General features: G+C 33.1%; 5 protein-coding genes across 5 annotated transcripts; 2 read left to right on the top strand and 3 right to left on the bottom strand.

The window, feature by feature from the left end:
- Positions 1-168: 168 nt before the first annotated feature.
- On the top strand, positions 169-1191 carry LOC116350665 (ribosomal RNA small subunit methyltransferase NEP1). Its single transcript, XM_031782540.1, has 3 exons — positions 169-428; positions 494-737; positions 824-1191. The coding sequence occupies exons 1-3, from the start codon at positions 282-284 to the stop codon at positions 1150-1152; spliced, it is 720 nt and encodes a 239-aa protein (XP_031638400.1). The 5' UTR covers positions 169-281; the 3' UTR covers positions 1153-1191.
- LOC116350664 (DNA repair endonuclease XPF) lies at positions 1178-5201 on the bottom strand. The gene is made up of 10 exons (XM_031782539.1): positions 4905-5201; positions 4414-4575; positions 3758-4354; positions 3546-3700; positions 3157-3482; positions 2722-3096; positions 2336-2659; positions 1882-2277; positions 1464-1811; positions 1178-1391 (listed from the first exon to the last, which is right to left on the bottom strand). Exons 1-10 carry the CDS (start codon positions 5120-5122, stop codon positions 1245-1247), a joined length of 3048 nt encoding a protein of 1015 aa, XP_031638399.1. The 5' UTR covers positions 5123-5201; the 3' UTR covers positions 1178-1244.
- Positions 5202-5671: 470 nt separating this feature from the next.
- Positions 5672-10158, bottom strand: LOC116350704 (small conductance calcium-activated potassium channel protein). The gene is made up of 13 exons (XM_031782607.1): positions 9843-10158; positions 8867-9116; positions 8417-8512; positions 8131-8242; positions 7844-8045; positions 7646-7750; positions 7463-7504; positions 7275-7368; positions 7021-7131; positions 6738-6859; positions 6605-6674; positions 6290-6391; positions 5672-6177 (listed from the first exon to the last, which is right to left on the bottom strand). The coding sequence occupies exons 2-13, from the start codon at positions 9110-9112 to the stop codon at positions 6109-6111; spliced, it is 1371 nt and encodes a 456-aa protein (XP_031638467.1). The 5' UTR covers positions 9113-9116; positions 9843-10158; the 3' UTR covers positions 5672-6108.
- A 514-nt stretch (positions 10159-10672) lies between these two features.
- LOC116350754 lies at positions 10673-11384 on the bottom strand. Its single transcript, XM_031782667.1, has 3 exons — positions 11250-11384; positions 11103-11177; positions 10673-11038 (listed from the first exon to the last, which is right to left on the bottom strand). Exons 1-3 carry the CDS (start codon positions 11306-11308, stop codon positions 10768-10770), a joined length of 405 nt encoding a protein of 134 aa, XP_031638527.1. The 5' UTR covers positions 11309-11384; the 3' UTR covers positions 10673-10767.
- Positions 11385-11923: 539 nt separating this feature from the next.
- LOC116350885 lies at positions 11924-12678 on the top strand. Its single transcript, XM_031782862.1, has 4 exons — positions 11924-12039; positions 12119-12136; positions 12196-12276; positions 12363-12678. The coding sequence occupies exons 1-4, from the start codon at positions 11993-11995 to the stop codon at positions 12541-12543; spliced, it is 327 nt and encodes a 108-aa protein (XP_031638722.1). The 5' UTR covers positions 11924-11992; the 3' UTR covers positions 12544-12678.
- The last annotated feature ends 2504 nt before the right edge of the window (positions 12679-15182 follow it).

Here is a 15182-nt window from a genome sequence, read left to right as displayed (position 1 = left end):
AAGAAGAAAAAAAATGGACGACTCACTGGTTACTCCATTAGATTGTGGCCATACTGCACAGCAACGCAACTCAATGCGGCAAATGTATCATTTCATTCGAATGGATACGTTCAAACCCTCTACGAAAATGAATAAAACGTAATTGGTTTTGTTATTTTCGAAATACCAATGCTATTTTGTTGAAAAGTCAAAAGTTTTGGTCGCACGTGCATTTGACAACTGATTTTACTGAGTCGCGTTTTGTTTATTTTCTTATTTCGATCGCATTCACAAGTTTCAAAATGGGAAAAAAGCGTAAGTTTGAGGTTGAACAAAAGGAGACCAATGAATTTGGTTTGCACGCGAAATTTTTGGCCACTAGTCACATTCGATCGCAAGAAAAGCGGTTAATTGTCGTTTTAGAAGGGGCACAATTGGAAACAGTTAAGGTAAACTATACATCAATTGTTGTTTTTATACATGTTATGCTCACATGGTTTGTTATTGGTTTTAGGTTGGAAATACTTTTGAACTACTAAATTGCGACGATCACATCAATATTATGCGAAGGAACCACAAAGACCCGGCAACCGTTCGTCCGGATATTACTCATCAGTCGTTGTTGATGTTATTTGATTCGCCGTTGAATCGTGCCGGTTTATTACAGGTGTACATTCATACACACAAAAATGTACTAATCGAAATTAATCCACAAACTCGAATTCCACGTACTTTCAAACGATTTGGCGGACTTATGGGTATGTTTTTGATAAACAACAAAAATTAGTTGTAGACAAAAAAATTCCAATCTTTGGACTAATTCTCATTTGTTTTGTTCTTTCAGTGCAATTACTACACAAAATGAGTGTACGGGCCGCCGATACAACAGTCAAATTGATGAAAGTAATAAAGAATCCCATCACAGACCATTTACCCGTCGGATGTAAAAAATATGTTATGTCATATACTGGAACACTCGTGAAGAACCCACGTGAACTTGTGCCCAAAAACGATGACGAACCAATTGCTTTGGTTATTGGTGCATTTGCTCATGGAAATGTTGACGTTGACTACACCGAAGGTTCATTTTCGATCAGCAATTATCCGTTGTCCGCCGCTTTGGCTTGCTCAAAACTGTGTAATGCATTTGAGGAAGTATGGAATGTGGTTTAAATTTAGTAATAAAATTAAATAATCCTTTCGAAAATCAAATCAACAATATGTTATTTTTGCTTTATTGAGTCTTTAAAAACGAATTTGACCAGCTAAAATCGCTTTCCTTTGCCTCTTTTGAACTTTGACATAAACTGCTTTTCGTTTGATTCGGCTTCGACTGGCTTGTGAGCAATGTGAATAATTTCCCAAAACATTTTTGCGTTTGCTTCACTTCCAAGAAGATCGGTAAGTTGTTCCTTCAAAAAAAAAAAAGAAACAATTGAACTTTTACTCTTGTAAACTATTACAATACGCAGATCATTTCTTACCATATTCATTTTGATGAGCTCCCTCAAGTTTTTCACCTTTGTCATGACTTTTCCAATATTTCTTGTCGTGATTCCTGGCAATTTCAGAAGAAAATCATAGATGTTTGTGTTCATTCGATCGGCAATGCTATCCAATTCTCTTGAATTCTCATCGGATCCGAGTGCCGCTGCTTGAATGGGATCAGGTTCGAGTTTTCCATGCTTGAGTTCACCAAATAGTTGAGCGGTGGCATATGGACTTGGCGACCAAACGAAACGCAATTTCGGAAAGTGAATCGTGAGCAACTGCAATTTTTGTGTAATATCGATGTTTGATGTTGCTGATTCACCCGAAATTATGTAATTGCCCTGCAAAACACAAAAAAATCTCTTTTTAAAATTTATTCTCTTGACGTAATATTGCGCGTAATAAAGTCACCTGGAGATAGAACGGTTTATTCTGATCGAATTCAATGAGTAAAATAGCTTTCTTGTAATGTCTTGTCATTTGAATACATTGAGTGTACAGGCGACCTGAATTCAGCGAACCAATTAAGTCTGATATAGATTTTCGTTCGACGCAAATATCCGGCGTTAAAATGTAATCACCAATTGTTATTGTAACAGGAACAACTTGAATACCACGACGATGTATCAAACATGGTAGGTCTGATCGAAACTCTCGCATATCGACAATTATTCGGGGAATGATTGTGCCCTCTTCGGTCTGTTGACCGCCAGCTTGCCGAGTGTTTGTCACCACATCCGTAACTTTTTGAAAGGCAATCAATGAATCATCCGTTTTTCCATCCTGATGCTCTGGTATGACCATTTTCTATAAAAAGAAGCTTTTTAATTAAATTATAATACTTAATGGTTTGATTTTAAATTACCGATTTGGTATCGATAATCAATTCGAATGCCTGTTTTTCACGCCGCAATGATGTGAGATAGCTTTGTTCTTCGACAGTTTGTGCGTGTACGAGAAAGAAGACTTTCAGTCTTTGGCTTTGTACACGTCGCTTCCGTGCTTCGTACACCTCAATTTGACGAATCGCCGTCACATTACAATGGTACATGATGACATATGCTGGATCGATTTCATTCAGTGTTCGATCTAATGATATGGGACCATCTTCACCAGTTTTAAACGTTTGAATGCATACTATTGGTTTTCGTTGATGTTGAATGATTTGACTAATGTCAAGAGTCTCAAGCTAAAATCAAATTTAAATCCATATGATGTCACCGGTTTTTATTTTGTTTAAGCATAAATTACCTCAGCAAAAGATTCAAATTGACCGTTTGTCATTTGTGTTACGTCGAAGGAGTCATCTTTTGCAGCCTCGGCTGGAACTTCAATCGATGGATTTTCGGTGACTGTTAATACATATGATTCACGGTAAAGTGAGAACTCCGATATATCTTCTGTTGCAAGTTCATCCAATTCATTTGCCGGCTTGTTGGTTTCATCTTCTTCTCCAAATTCCTTCATTTCCGCTTCCTTTCGTTTTGCGATTCTATCGCGCAAAAATCCTTTTTTGCCCGTATCTGATACGGTACTATTCAGTGTTTGACTTGCATCCTCTGATTCTGGTGCAGCCTTTCGCTTGGTAGCTGAGGTTGTAGTGGTGGATGCCAAACTTGTTGTTGGCTATTAAATATATTTGACATTCAGTCGTTGAAAGAGAAAGTGAATTAAAATCGAACATACCTTAATAGTTTCGTTCTGCATGTGACTTCCACGCAGACGAATACTATTTATATCACTTTCTCTGACATTTTTATAAGCTTCAGATAGCTTTTTTATTGGTATGTCGTTTTTCATGGCGGTGAATAGCAAATATTTTTCAGCACCTTCAGTCAAATACTGATTTAGTTGGTAGCATGTCCGAGAATCTTGACATAAAATCAGTACAACGATCGGTTTATTGGCTGCTCGTCGTCCACTTTCTATGGATGCTCTAACATCACTCGGAATCTCAACACGCAGTATCTCGGACAATGTATCCCATTTCGGACACTTCTCTGGCTCGAATTCTGAAAATAAAAATATATTCTACTCAAAATTCACGTGAGAAACATCACTTCGATAATACACACCATCATTTGAATTATAGACACGATCACGTGTCGTTTTGAAAATTTGTTCAGCGGTATCCAATAAAATCCATCCAGAATTATTCAATGCATACTCTTGACTTCGATATCGTTTCATTGTAACGAACAAAGACACGGCATCATTGTAAATGGTCGAGCTAAAATCAGAAACAAATAATCTCTTTATACTTTACACTGATATCGGACACACTTACATCATTAAACTTCGTAGGACTTTCAAATCGGATATCAGCATCTTGGTTTGGGAGTTCAATTGATGCCAAACGCTGTCAAGCTGTGATTGTAAAATCTTGTGGAAACGTTTAGTCACACAATTTTCAACTGTTATCTCTTGCATGTCAATATATCGATTGATTCTTTTGATTTCTTTCACCACGAAGTTCATTATGTCAAGTAACGCTGTTTGAATTGAAATCATCTTATCTGTCATTGGTATGTGTAGTTCGATCACAGTTGGCTCAAATGCTTTTAATGCTTTTCGGGTTAGTGCATGAAATCGTGGCCAAATTAATAATTCGGTGACAAAGAGATTTCGCATCACCTTTTCGATGTGACCATATCCATAGGTGAATGCTTCGGCATTGTTCGAAAAAGCCTTTACAAATCCAGTTTTATTCGATTGGCGATACAGTCGCAAGGCGAACGCTTCCTGGCAAGATTCGATAATTTGATGTGCCCGCAATACAATGATTCCAGTTATTAATTCCATTGGGATACGTTTTTTCAACAAGTCAACTACCAAAATGCGCGTGGAGATAAAATGAATGCCACCCATTAGATAGGTGAGCTCGCTGTAATAAACATTCAATCAATTTTTAAAAGGTACTTAGTAAAAAACATGAGATTTTACCGCTCATTGCTATTGGTAGATGATTCGTGTACATATCTTGGTTCCAATTGACTACGATAGTACTTTTCCTCGTAATCGGCACTGTTTATAACAATAATTAGATTTGCTGGATCGCAGTATACCTTGAGCAGATTGAGTACCACACGTTCATATCCAATACCTCTGAAATGGATGATATGCATACAATGATTTTTAGATAGGATAGATGCGAAAGATCTATGCAAGATCCAGATCCAAGCATGCGTACGCTGCCGCATGATGCATACATATATAATACGCACGCAAATTCGTTATTCTTATTTCCCCTTCTTTGATTCGCATGCCATAGCATTACGGAGTAAGGAATGTATGTATCATGCGGCTACGTACGCTTGGATCCGGATCTTGCGGAGATCTTACGGATCTATTCTATCCAAAAATCATTGTATGATGATATGACTTCAATTTCTTTCTAATTATATTTGCTGAGTTGAATCAATGTACAAACATACCTTGCACTCACCACCAGACAATCAGAGTCAACAGTATCAAGAAACATGTGCTTTTCATATTCTATCATAAAAGTTTTTGATTTGAGTAAAAATTCCTCAACCGTTAACAATCTATCGAGTTCTTTGTCGGCGTTTATTTCACTGTCATTGAATTGATCGCCATCCAATGGAGGTTGATTCGACGTTGAAGGTTGTGGATCATTCGACTCCGAATCCATTTTGTTAACGCAGCTATTCCAGAATAATTTCAAAATATTTCGTAACACCGGCTACATTAGATGATACCTATTTCGTGTACTCTCTGATGTTTGTCTTGAATTGTCAAACAAAATACTATAAACAAAGGTAATGTCATCGCGAAATACAAATGACTGCGTTCAATGAACGTTGTTCGAAAAAAAACGCATCCTACGTATTTTTCGTTTAAAACATTATTGAAGCGGGTAAAAACACAAAAAAAAAACACCTTTTTAATTAAGGAAAAAGAAACAATAAAACGAAGGAAAAATACAAACGGAATAAACCAAAAGTGAATGCTATTTTATTTAATTGAAAATGTTTGGCTTGGCTTTAATTGAATTGCATATGAGTCTGTCTTACACTCACTACAAAACTATTCAAACGTATTTCTCAATACTTAACAAACATGATCTCAGTAACAGCAAAAAGGTAAAAATTGGTAACCATAGGAAAAAAGAAGCAATTTAGCCATTAAAAAAGAGTTTATTTCTATTTCTTCAGTCTTAAGAAAATCAGTCTGATCCATAAGTATTTAAGGCTAAGTTTTACACAAAAAAACTCCATGTTTGAATACAAAGCAAAAATTCTAGTGGCATTAAATCTTAGCTTAAATCACACGAATATGGCATCTGAATGCCATTCAGTGAATTGATGTATATATTTCGTGTATAAAGGTTTTAAAAAATATAAAATGCATGGTTGTAAAAGACACAAGTCGATTCAAAAACATTAAATCTATCATTAACTCACAAAAAGTTTGTCACAAAACCCAATACAAAACACACTAAAATGTGACCAATTTAGACTACGACCAGTATTTAGTTGTTTTCAGTTAGAATTTGACTAATAATATATTTGAAGTTTTTTGAGGTTGTTGATTACTAAATCAAAGACTATTTCTCAAATTTACTCAATTAGGTACATGCGACACTGCTGCTGTATCCGAATGTTAAAAGTTTTGTCGCTAATCGACACGGTTCTGATGTTGCGTTAGACTTCGTGTTATAACCTCAGGAAGTGCTTCCAATCGTTCCTAGATAATAAATAAAAAAATCTTCATTAATATAACACTAAATGATCACACTAACGTTAAACACCAAAAAGTTGAATGTTTTGCATTCGAAACTAAAGTTTTTACCACGAACCTGAATTGTTTGGATTTTTTCTTTCAGGTTAGTTAACTGCTCTATAACAGCATATTTGCTGCTTGACATGTCAGATACGATATCATAAACGTCGTTTTGTGTCTGTTCAAATTAAATGAAAAGAAATGAGAATTTGTGAAATAATAATTTTCTTATATGCTTGGTTACCTAGAGTTGATCAGAAGAAAAGGATGGAAAAAATGGAAATTAATCAATAAGTAATGAAACAGAATGAAAAAAGGAATCGAAGGAATGGATCAGGAATGGTAGAGTAATGGAATAGTAATTTTTAAGTAAGTATGCCATTTTGGTTACCTTTGCCATGTCTGTTATACTATTTGCATTGTTAAAAAGTATTTTTTGGTCCATTTTTGCTTTTCTTGATCTTATTTTGGATAATATAATTCAGTTAGCTTTTTATTGAATTAAACAATTTCATATTACTTACGCATAGATTGCCGTTAAGAATTTTTTCTGATGCGTTCGAAGTAGTCCATGATTTACTCCAAGCTTGCTATGCTTGTAGATGAGCCAAGTTTCTCTCATTATATTCGCCGCTGTATTTTTGAGCTGTTAAATATGAAAATACAATTTCTTGTACTTGTTATCACAAATATATTATTATCACCTATTATTAAATGAAATTTTTAGTTAAATTTGTATTTTATAAGCTATTATTTATTACAAAGTATTAATTGATATAAAATCAAACTGTTTTAAATGGTCATTACTCGTTTTGTTATTTGGAAATCCATCAAGAAATTATATACGAGCTTTTCTGAACGGCGAAGTTCCAATTTTCGTGATACAACTGCTATTAACAAAGCCATGGAAACAGCTCCCTGAAAAATGAAAAATATTGTTAAAATATACTACTTCAGTATCTGCATCCAAATAATACGTGGATGTCCTAAAAAAATAATTGATTTCTTCGCCTGCTTTTAGGTAATGGATTAGAACATAATGGATTACGAGTGTGACTCACCATTATTGCGGTACTGACAGCGATTCCGCGACCGCAATACGTATTGGGCACTATGTCGCCGAAGCCAACTTTCAAAAATGTAATAGCAATCAGCCTTTATGGTCAAAGAGACAAAGACAAACGAAACGTATGGAAAATTCGATATCATTGAATTAGATATTTTTTGTATAAATGAAGGTAAATCATACCACATCGAGTTAAGCAGGTTCGCATGTACCTCGTCGTGAAATCTATTTAATTGACCAAACGATCCGAGACGCGAAAAAGACAAGAAATTAATTGAATGAATATATTTTTTTTGCTATTTGTTATATATTTAATCATTTATCAACAGTTTCATTAGAATGTAAATCATGAAGAATTTTGCTTACCGTTCACATTGCTGTAAAGTCCACGATGCAATTATCCAGAATGAAACCATGAATACGAGAAGAATCGTACCCGGACAAAATGTCATCAATAACTTCAAAAAGAATCTAATGATATGCGAGAAAAATAGAATGAAAAAGATTTTACATGTCCCGAATTGGAAATCAAATGAAATAATTTTTGATAGGTTTGGATATTACCCGGTGTTAAAGTTCATACGATTTAAAGCTCCTGTACTACGTGATGATGCATCATTAATAATTTTTGAATGGAATAACATGACGCGACATATCAGGTACAAGCGAAGGAACATTGGCAGTGACAAAGCCACATCATATGGTACAATTTCACGTCCGAGTGCTTTATCTTTGTTTGCCAATATAGTTAACTCGAAATAGTATTCTAAAAATATAACAATAGTTGATAGCAATCATGTATAGAAATTAATAAATTATTAGTCACATCTTATTAGACTAAAAATACTTACGACCCGGTATCGGATGTACAGCACAAATCATTAACTCTAGTGTTATTTGACACATTCGTTGCCATGTCATTGCTATTCGCCAATCATCAGCACAATTGTCTATTTTGAATAACTGTGCATATTTCGTAGATAATATGTGAAAAACAAGGAATTATTAGCCTTTATATGTTGAATGGGAATTTATATACTATTGAATTTTCTTAATGAGTTTGACATCGTAGATAACTTGAATAAATCCAATACTTTACTGTAATTCTGATTTTATTGCATTGTTTAATTTGAATACCTGCACATCCAATGCATGATAGGCCACTATCAAACCAAGAAGAATCACAGTCGACACAGAAATCGAGATTTTTAAAGCTGTTGAGTAAAATGAGGCCTGAAAAAAATTGAAAGAGTGCTTGAAATAAAAAATATTACAATATCGATCTAAAAGTTCACGGTGTACAAATATGCATTCGGAAAAATCATGAATTGGGACAAATTACGTTTTACCCTAAATGAGATTTTTTCAAGTCCATACTTTTCATAGTTGTACAATATCTATATCGTTGGAAAGGACTTGCCGAGTTCTGCAAATTGCAGACTGCAATATTTACTCTAAAATGTAGTGCCCTACCCCCTATAGTTTGGAGAATATATCCTCCCATAGAAATTTATTTTCTATCTCAAGGTTTCACAATTCTGGTTTAAGTAAAATAAATATTGAAAAATAATGTTTTTTTTAACTTACTTTGGTGTATACGCCAGCACTGCTCAATTCATTTTCTATCACCATTACTCCGATACCAAATATTGCCATTACTAATGCATAGTCAATAATGCGTTTTCGTTTTTCAAATAAAACCTTTCGTTTACCCGAACGATAACCAGCATTTTGCTTATCTTTTTGACTAGCATTTGATCCCTGGACTAGTGGTTTATTAGAATCTAATTTGGAACCGCCTTGACCACACAGACCAAGCTCCAACTCCTCCATGTACCTTAAGATAAAATTGGACACAACAATAAAACCCAAAATCAAGTTGTGTCTGGAATGTATTTATGACATATTTAAATCAAAGTCGGTGAAAAAACTAATGATGCCAATTAGAGATGATGACGTAAATTTATTTAGAGGGGCCCTGGAAAAATTCATGGGGGTCCCTGACAAAGTCAACAATTTGTCGGAAATGAGGATAAAATCGTTTTTTTTTGCTCTTCACTTTTTCGCCAAAGCAAAAAAAAGGTCCTCATTTCCAAAATTGTTGAGGGTTCCTAAAAATATTTTAGAGAGGGATAATCCGAACCCTAGGAACCCTCGTCATCACCTATGATGCCGATCGAATGAGCACGGAAAAATACTTTGATTTTGATAGGGGTTTAGGGGATGTTTTCACTCCAAAGCACTCAAATCAGCGTCGGGCAAAATTTTGAGAGAAAAAAAGTGAACGACGTATGGGAAGTGAAACAACGTCAAATTCCCATGGCGTAGAACCCTTAGATACTCATTTTCATAGCGTTTGAATCACAATAATGTGATTTCAGAGAGTCACACTGAAAAATTACCGAATCATTTTTTTTTTATAAATTTTTTTTTCTGGTAATTCCTTAATTGTAAATAAAATTGAATAATTTAATTATAAATAAAAAATTGTCACATTCGATTGCAATTTTTCCAATAAATCGTGTAAAAATCAATTCAATTTTAATAAAATAATAAACCTTACCCGGTTTATGACTATTACAAAGCGGTATCAAAACGGTATCAAGTTAAATCGCGCCTGCGTCTTGGTCACAAATAACATCAACAATGTATGTAATGTGCAGCTGCATCCACCACTTTTATATGTATGCAACACAATTGTCCTTTTTATTGTTTGGTACAATTTCAAAATATTCACTTTGTTTCAAAATAAAATGTTCTTCAATAAAAAAGTTTGAATCTTCGAAAGTCAATTGAAAAGGATTCAAAGTAAAAAACAAAGTCAAAAGTTTCACAGAGAATGTAAGTACTGCTGCGATCCCTGAATTCAGAGTGGTGAAGAACACATAGAATATTGTGTTGCTTTGTTATGAATGTAGGGCGCCTGTGCGACTTTACATTTCATATGCGTGAGAGGGAAACGTATATTGACACATAAATCTCCCTAAAAAATAAACTGACAGCACAAACATATGAGTTTCATATGTTTTTTTATTGTGTATGTGTAAGTAAGCATACACGACATCGCATATATTCGTGTTGTTTGGAAGAAATATGTAGCGCAATATATATTTCTCTTTCGCGCATATGAAATAATATGAAAAGTCGCACAGGCTTCCTACATTTATAACGAAACAAAGCAATATTGCACACGTTATTCAGCACCCTGAATTCAGGATTCTCAGCGGTATTTTACTATGTAAACAAGTCCTTCTATTTGAAGTTTTTGACTTATTGTAATATTTATGGATGTCAAATTGAAACATACATACTTTCAGTGCTAAAATAATAGAAATAAAAACTTACGACAAAAACGTAACATATAAAATTGAGAGTTAAAACACCAAAGCGATATGTGCTATTTTTTGCTACTGAATTTCGATAAGTTATTTATTTAATTTTCCATCATAAAGTTCAAATCAATTGCCAGAGATAACATTTCAGTTTTTTCATTTCTTTTGGGATTTCTGTTTTTTTTGGGCCTTTTGTTTTCGGGCTGATTTTGGTTTTCGTGCTCCCTTCTTCTTCTTTGATTTCGGGGTTTTTTTACCACCCTTCTTGTTTGCATTAGGTTGGGCACCGATTATGGGTGCTTGTTGTGCGTTTTGAGCAAGTTGTTCACTTGCTGCAACATCGTTTGCGGCGGGAACTAGAGCAGCCTCTGGGTTTTGTTGTTGCTGTGGTACACTTTCTTCAAGGGATACTCTTTCGCTATTTACTCTGCATTTTCAATCAATTTGAATTTTTAGATATAGGAAATAAAAGATGAAAGGAATATATTTACGGTTCAAATGGTGTCTCAACTGATGTTTCAGCTGATCCAACAGCGGCGTTTTCATCTTCAACGGCGTTGACTTGGCTTTAATGTAAAAAAATATCGATTTTGTTAGAAAACATTGCAGAATTTAAATTTGACAGTGATATAGCTTACAAAGTCGTTGCGACTAAAACGACCAAACTGATTGTCAAAAGGGTTTTGAAAAATGTCATTTTGCTTGCTTATGTCGATGTCTGTACTTCTCAACACGAACTGAATTTCCACTGGCTTGAATTCATATTTATACCAGTAGTTCATTGCAAATTTTCCATATATTTTTAAGCATCATCAAAAAAAAAGCAGGAAATATCATCTTACTGAAATTTAATCAGAATATGCGTAATGAAATTTCATTATAACTATTTTGCATATGTGCTCAATAATTCTCAAAATCAATATTGAATATTAAATTGAAGAAACCATGTGTTATCAAATTATACACGAAATTAAAGTTTTGCTAAAATGTTACAGAAATTACAAACTAAATTTGAAAAATAATTTTTCAAAAATAAGATTAAATGAATTGCATCGAAGATTCTTCTTAAATTTTCCATAATCACATACAGAAACTATTATCTACGTATAAATGAGGAGATCAATATGAAGATGAACAAAATCCATATACAGAATGTGGCTGGTTTTTGTTTTACACTTTAAAAGTACGTTTACGTGGCTTTGGGTACCGTAGCTTAAACAAATGTTTTCTTGTTTTACGTTATATTCAAAGATATGTGAAAAATTTGCTTATAATCATCACAAATAATATTTATATGAAGATATCAGTATATAAAAACCTTGAATAAAACTAGAACTTCAGTTTAATTTGTACAGTCGTTCCGAAAAGCAAATAAAGCAAAATGATATTTTTGCGAGTGGCTCTAATCGTTCTATTGGCCGTGGTTATGTGAGTACTTTTTTCTATGTTAGAAAAAGATGAAAAAAAGAAATGATTTATAATTTTCGATTTTATTTCAAAATTATAGATTGGCGAATCCCGAAAAGTATGTTTTCTAATATAGAAAAAAATAAGCACAGACTCATAAAACTTTAATTATTTTAGAGATAAGAAAAAAAGTACTAAAGTAACCAAAGCAGCCAAACCAGATCGGAAGGTTAATGCTGAAGTCCCTCCTACAACTATGTAAATTTTTACATTTATTAGCGTGAAAACTATGAAGATTATGAAAAAAAGTAAAAGTTATTAAATCTTGACATTCAAATTTTTAGAGACGATGATGGTTTAGGTAAATATGGGGGATGGTCCGATTTTTATTCTGATGCTGTAGAGACGTCCCAACAACAAACTATGCTTTTGGACGCAGTTGAAGTGGACGAATCTCATGATACAAAAAAGCGCAAAAAGAGTGATGTTGCAACTAAAACTCAACGTAAACAATGGCGCGTTTAGTAAGATATACCAGTCCACAACATACATGTAGAAGAATGTTTTGTCATATTTAAGTGATTGCCACATTAAAACTTAGATTTTCAAAGGAATACAATAAATTCAACATTGTTCTTCTGCAATGTTCAACCTTTTGCATTGTTTGGTTTTATTTGCTCTTGAATTTGTAAGAAATTTTGAAGGTTCTGTAAGTTTAATAACGATCTTTTCTTCACACAAACTCATTTGTATGTAAATATTATTTTATGTGATAAAACATTTGTTGGATTTTATCGAATTGAAAACCTTTATTTCAAATTAATCGATAATTACAGGCGTCTTTTTCATATTCACTTTCCTTCATTTGTGATGTTTTGTTTTTGGAGCAGCTTTTGCTGGTTTTTTATTTCCTTTGGAAGATAAAGGTGCGGCTGGTTCCACAAACTCTTCGGAGCAACTATGATATCCATCATCTTCAAAGGTTAATGGAGCATCGTAGAAAATGTCTTCAGGAAAGCTTATATCATCATCTCTGTATTTGTTTTTGAATGTGATATAAAGAGGTTAATATTTTTTATAATGGAAATGTGAATAATATACAAAAGGTAGTAACACCACGTCATGGCCGTAGATGTACAGCCATCTCGGGGCCATCAAACCATTCAAAGAGGAAAAATGGAATTTTTCTATGAAAAATAGGCCTACTATTTTATTACAAAAGCATACGTTCGGGCGAATGACTTTAAAGCTTACATACAATACAGATAACAAGTAAACCAGGTGATAGCAACGTCAGCCGAAAAAGTGTTACTATCTTTTGATTACAACGCACTAAAAATATCGTTGCTTGCAATTTTCAGTGTGATTACACAGAATTTTGAAAGGAAACGTAAAATACTTACGAAATCGGGTTTGGAATGTGAGTTTCTTCAGATGTTGTTTTTTCTCTAAAATATAAAAAAAAAAACATATAAATTCGGTTCTTTCTTCTTATGTTTTCTTATTCAAAAACGTACATGGCATCAGCTGTCCTAAGGGATTTAAAATTAAAAAGGAATTTAATTTTTTATTGTATAGAATTATTATACAGAAACTAGATAAGTGTATTGGTCAAAATACACTGAATTATAATCGTCAATTTTATATAGAATGTGTAAGTATTTTGATAGTTGATTTTTGTGTGTTCTCTACATAGCCAGTAAGGCAATTACTTTTAAAATAATTTAGGATAGATTTGACATGCAAAATACATGTGATAGAGATAAGTGCAAATCATCATTACCGCACATACATTTATATGGTTATCACTATCAAGTTTATCAAGTATGCGAACAGTCTTTTGCTTTCCTTATGCTATTTAAATACGACAGTTTCTTTAATCTGAATGTTAAACTCTTCGTGAGCATACCTCGTTTCGTCTTGATACAGCGTTAGTTTTGCTAAAGTTTCTAACAACTTTAAATCGAATAATTTCAATATTAATTTGAATTTTTAAATTTTCAACAATGAATTATTTCACCATTTTTATATTTTTTGGTAAGCATTTGTAAACGATTTTTTTAAAAAGTGTACTTTTTTAATTATTATTCGTTCTTTTTTTTATTTAATTAAAGTAACAATTATTCTGGTATCAGCTGGACCACAACCTGATGCAAAATCAGATTGTCTTGATAATTGTCCAGTAACCTTTGAATACAGGCCTGTTTGTGGCTTGGATGGCGTAACTTATGCTAATGAAGCAGCGGTGTCATGTGAAAATGAATGCGGAAATTCAGTAATCATAAGTCATGAGGGTGTATGTCAAACTAAGAGTCTTTAACACTGAAGTGTTCAACTTTTGAACTTATACACTGCAGTTGCTGCTACTACAGCATTTAAACTTTTAAACATCTAAAATGAATGGTTCAGATGAAATATAAATGAAAATTTAGATTCTTTACTCTATAAATCTAGACACTTTGTTGTTCAAAAATTCAGATTTTTCTTGTATGTAAAAAGCTGTTATTATTTTACTAATTCGTAGAAAATATTAATTATTATTATTAGTACTTACTTAATTTTTCCAAATATGTACAAGAAAGTTTTTATTTCATATTGGAAGTTTTATATGAAATCATATCAATGGGAAATGAACATTTCAACTCGGACATGACATGACTATGGTTATATGGTGATAAATTGTTTAGCATTGATTACGCCAAATAATCAGTTTTATAAAACATAGATTGGACGAATGGGCAAAAACAAAACGAATCTTGACCTAAATTATGAAATGATGTTGTTGTTTGAAATTTTTCTTAATTTTCTTGACTTTCGTTGAATTCTAAGAGGAAAATAACTGATTGCGAAGAGTAAAATTTCTGGTTATAGATATCAAGGATGCACAAATTCATTGCCTATATCGATAATCATTTCAACGCTATTTCAACAAACCGACATCAATTAAAAAAAACGATGAGATTATTCCTGATTTAAGAACACTTCCATTGATACCGTTACTTTTTTAAAAATAATAATTCAAAATATTTACTATATTTGATTCATCTTTAAAACTTACAATGCAATAGCCACCAAAACGATTGAAGCGATGAAAAAAAAGGTACGGAAAAATGCCATTTTTTAGAATATTTCGTGCTTGCGTTGATAGTTCAATTAAACTGACT

This window comes from Contarinia nasturtii, unplaced genomic scaffold (assembly GCF_009176525.2).
Source record: "Contarinia nasturtii isolate CC-2019 unplaced genomic scaffold, AAFC_CNas_1.1 Cnas_scaffold_4311, whole genome shotgun sequence".
Classification (NCBI taxonomy): Eukaryota; Metazoa; Arthropoda; class Insecta; order Diptera; family Cecidomyiidae; genus Contarinia; species Contarinia nasturtii.
The sequence above is the reverse complement of the archived record's forward strand: the minus strand, read 5'-3'. Positions and strand labels throughout refer to the sequence as shown.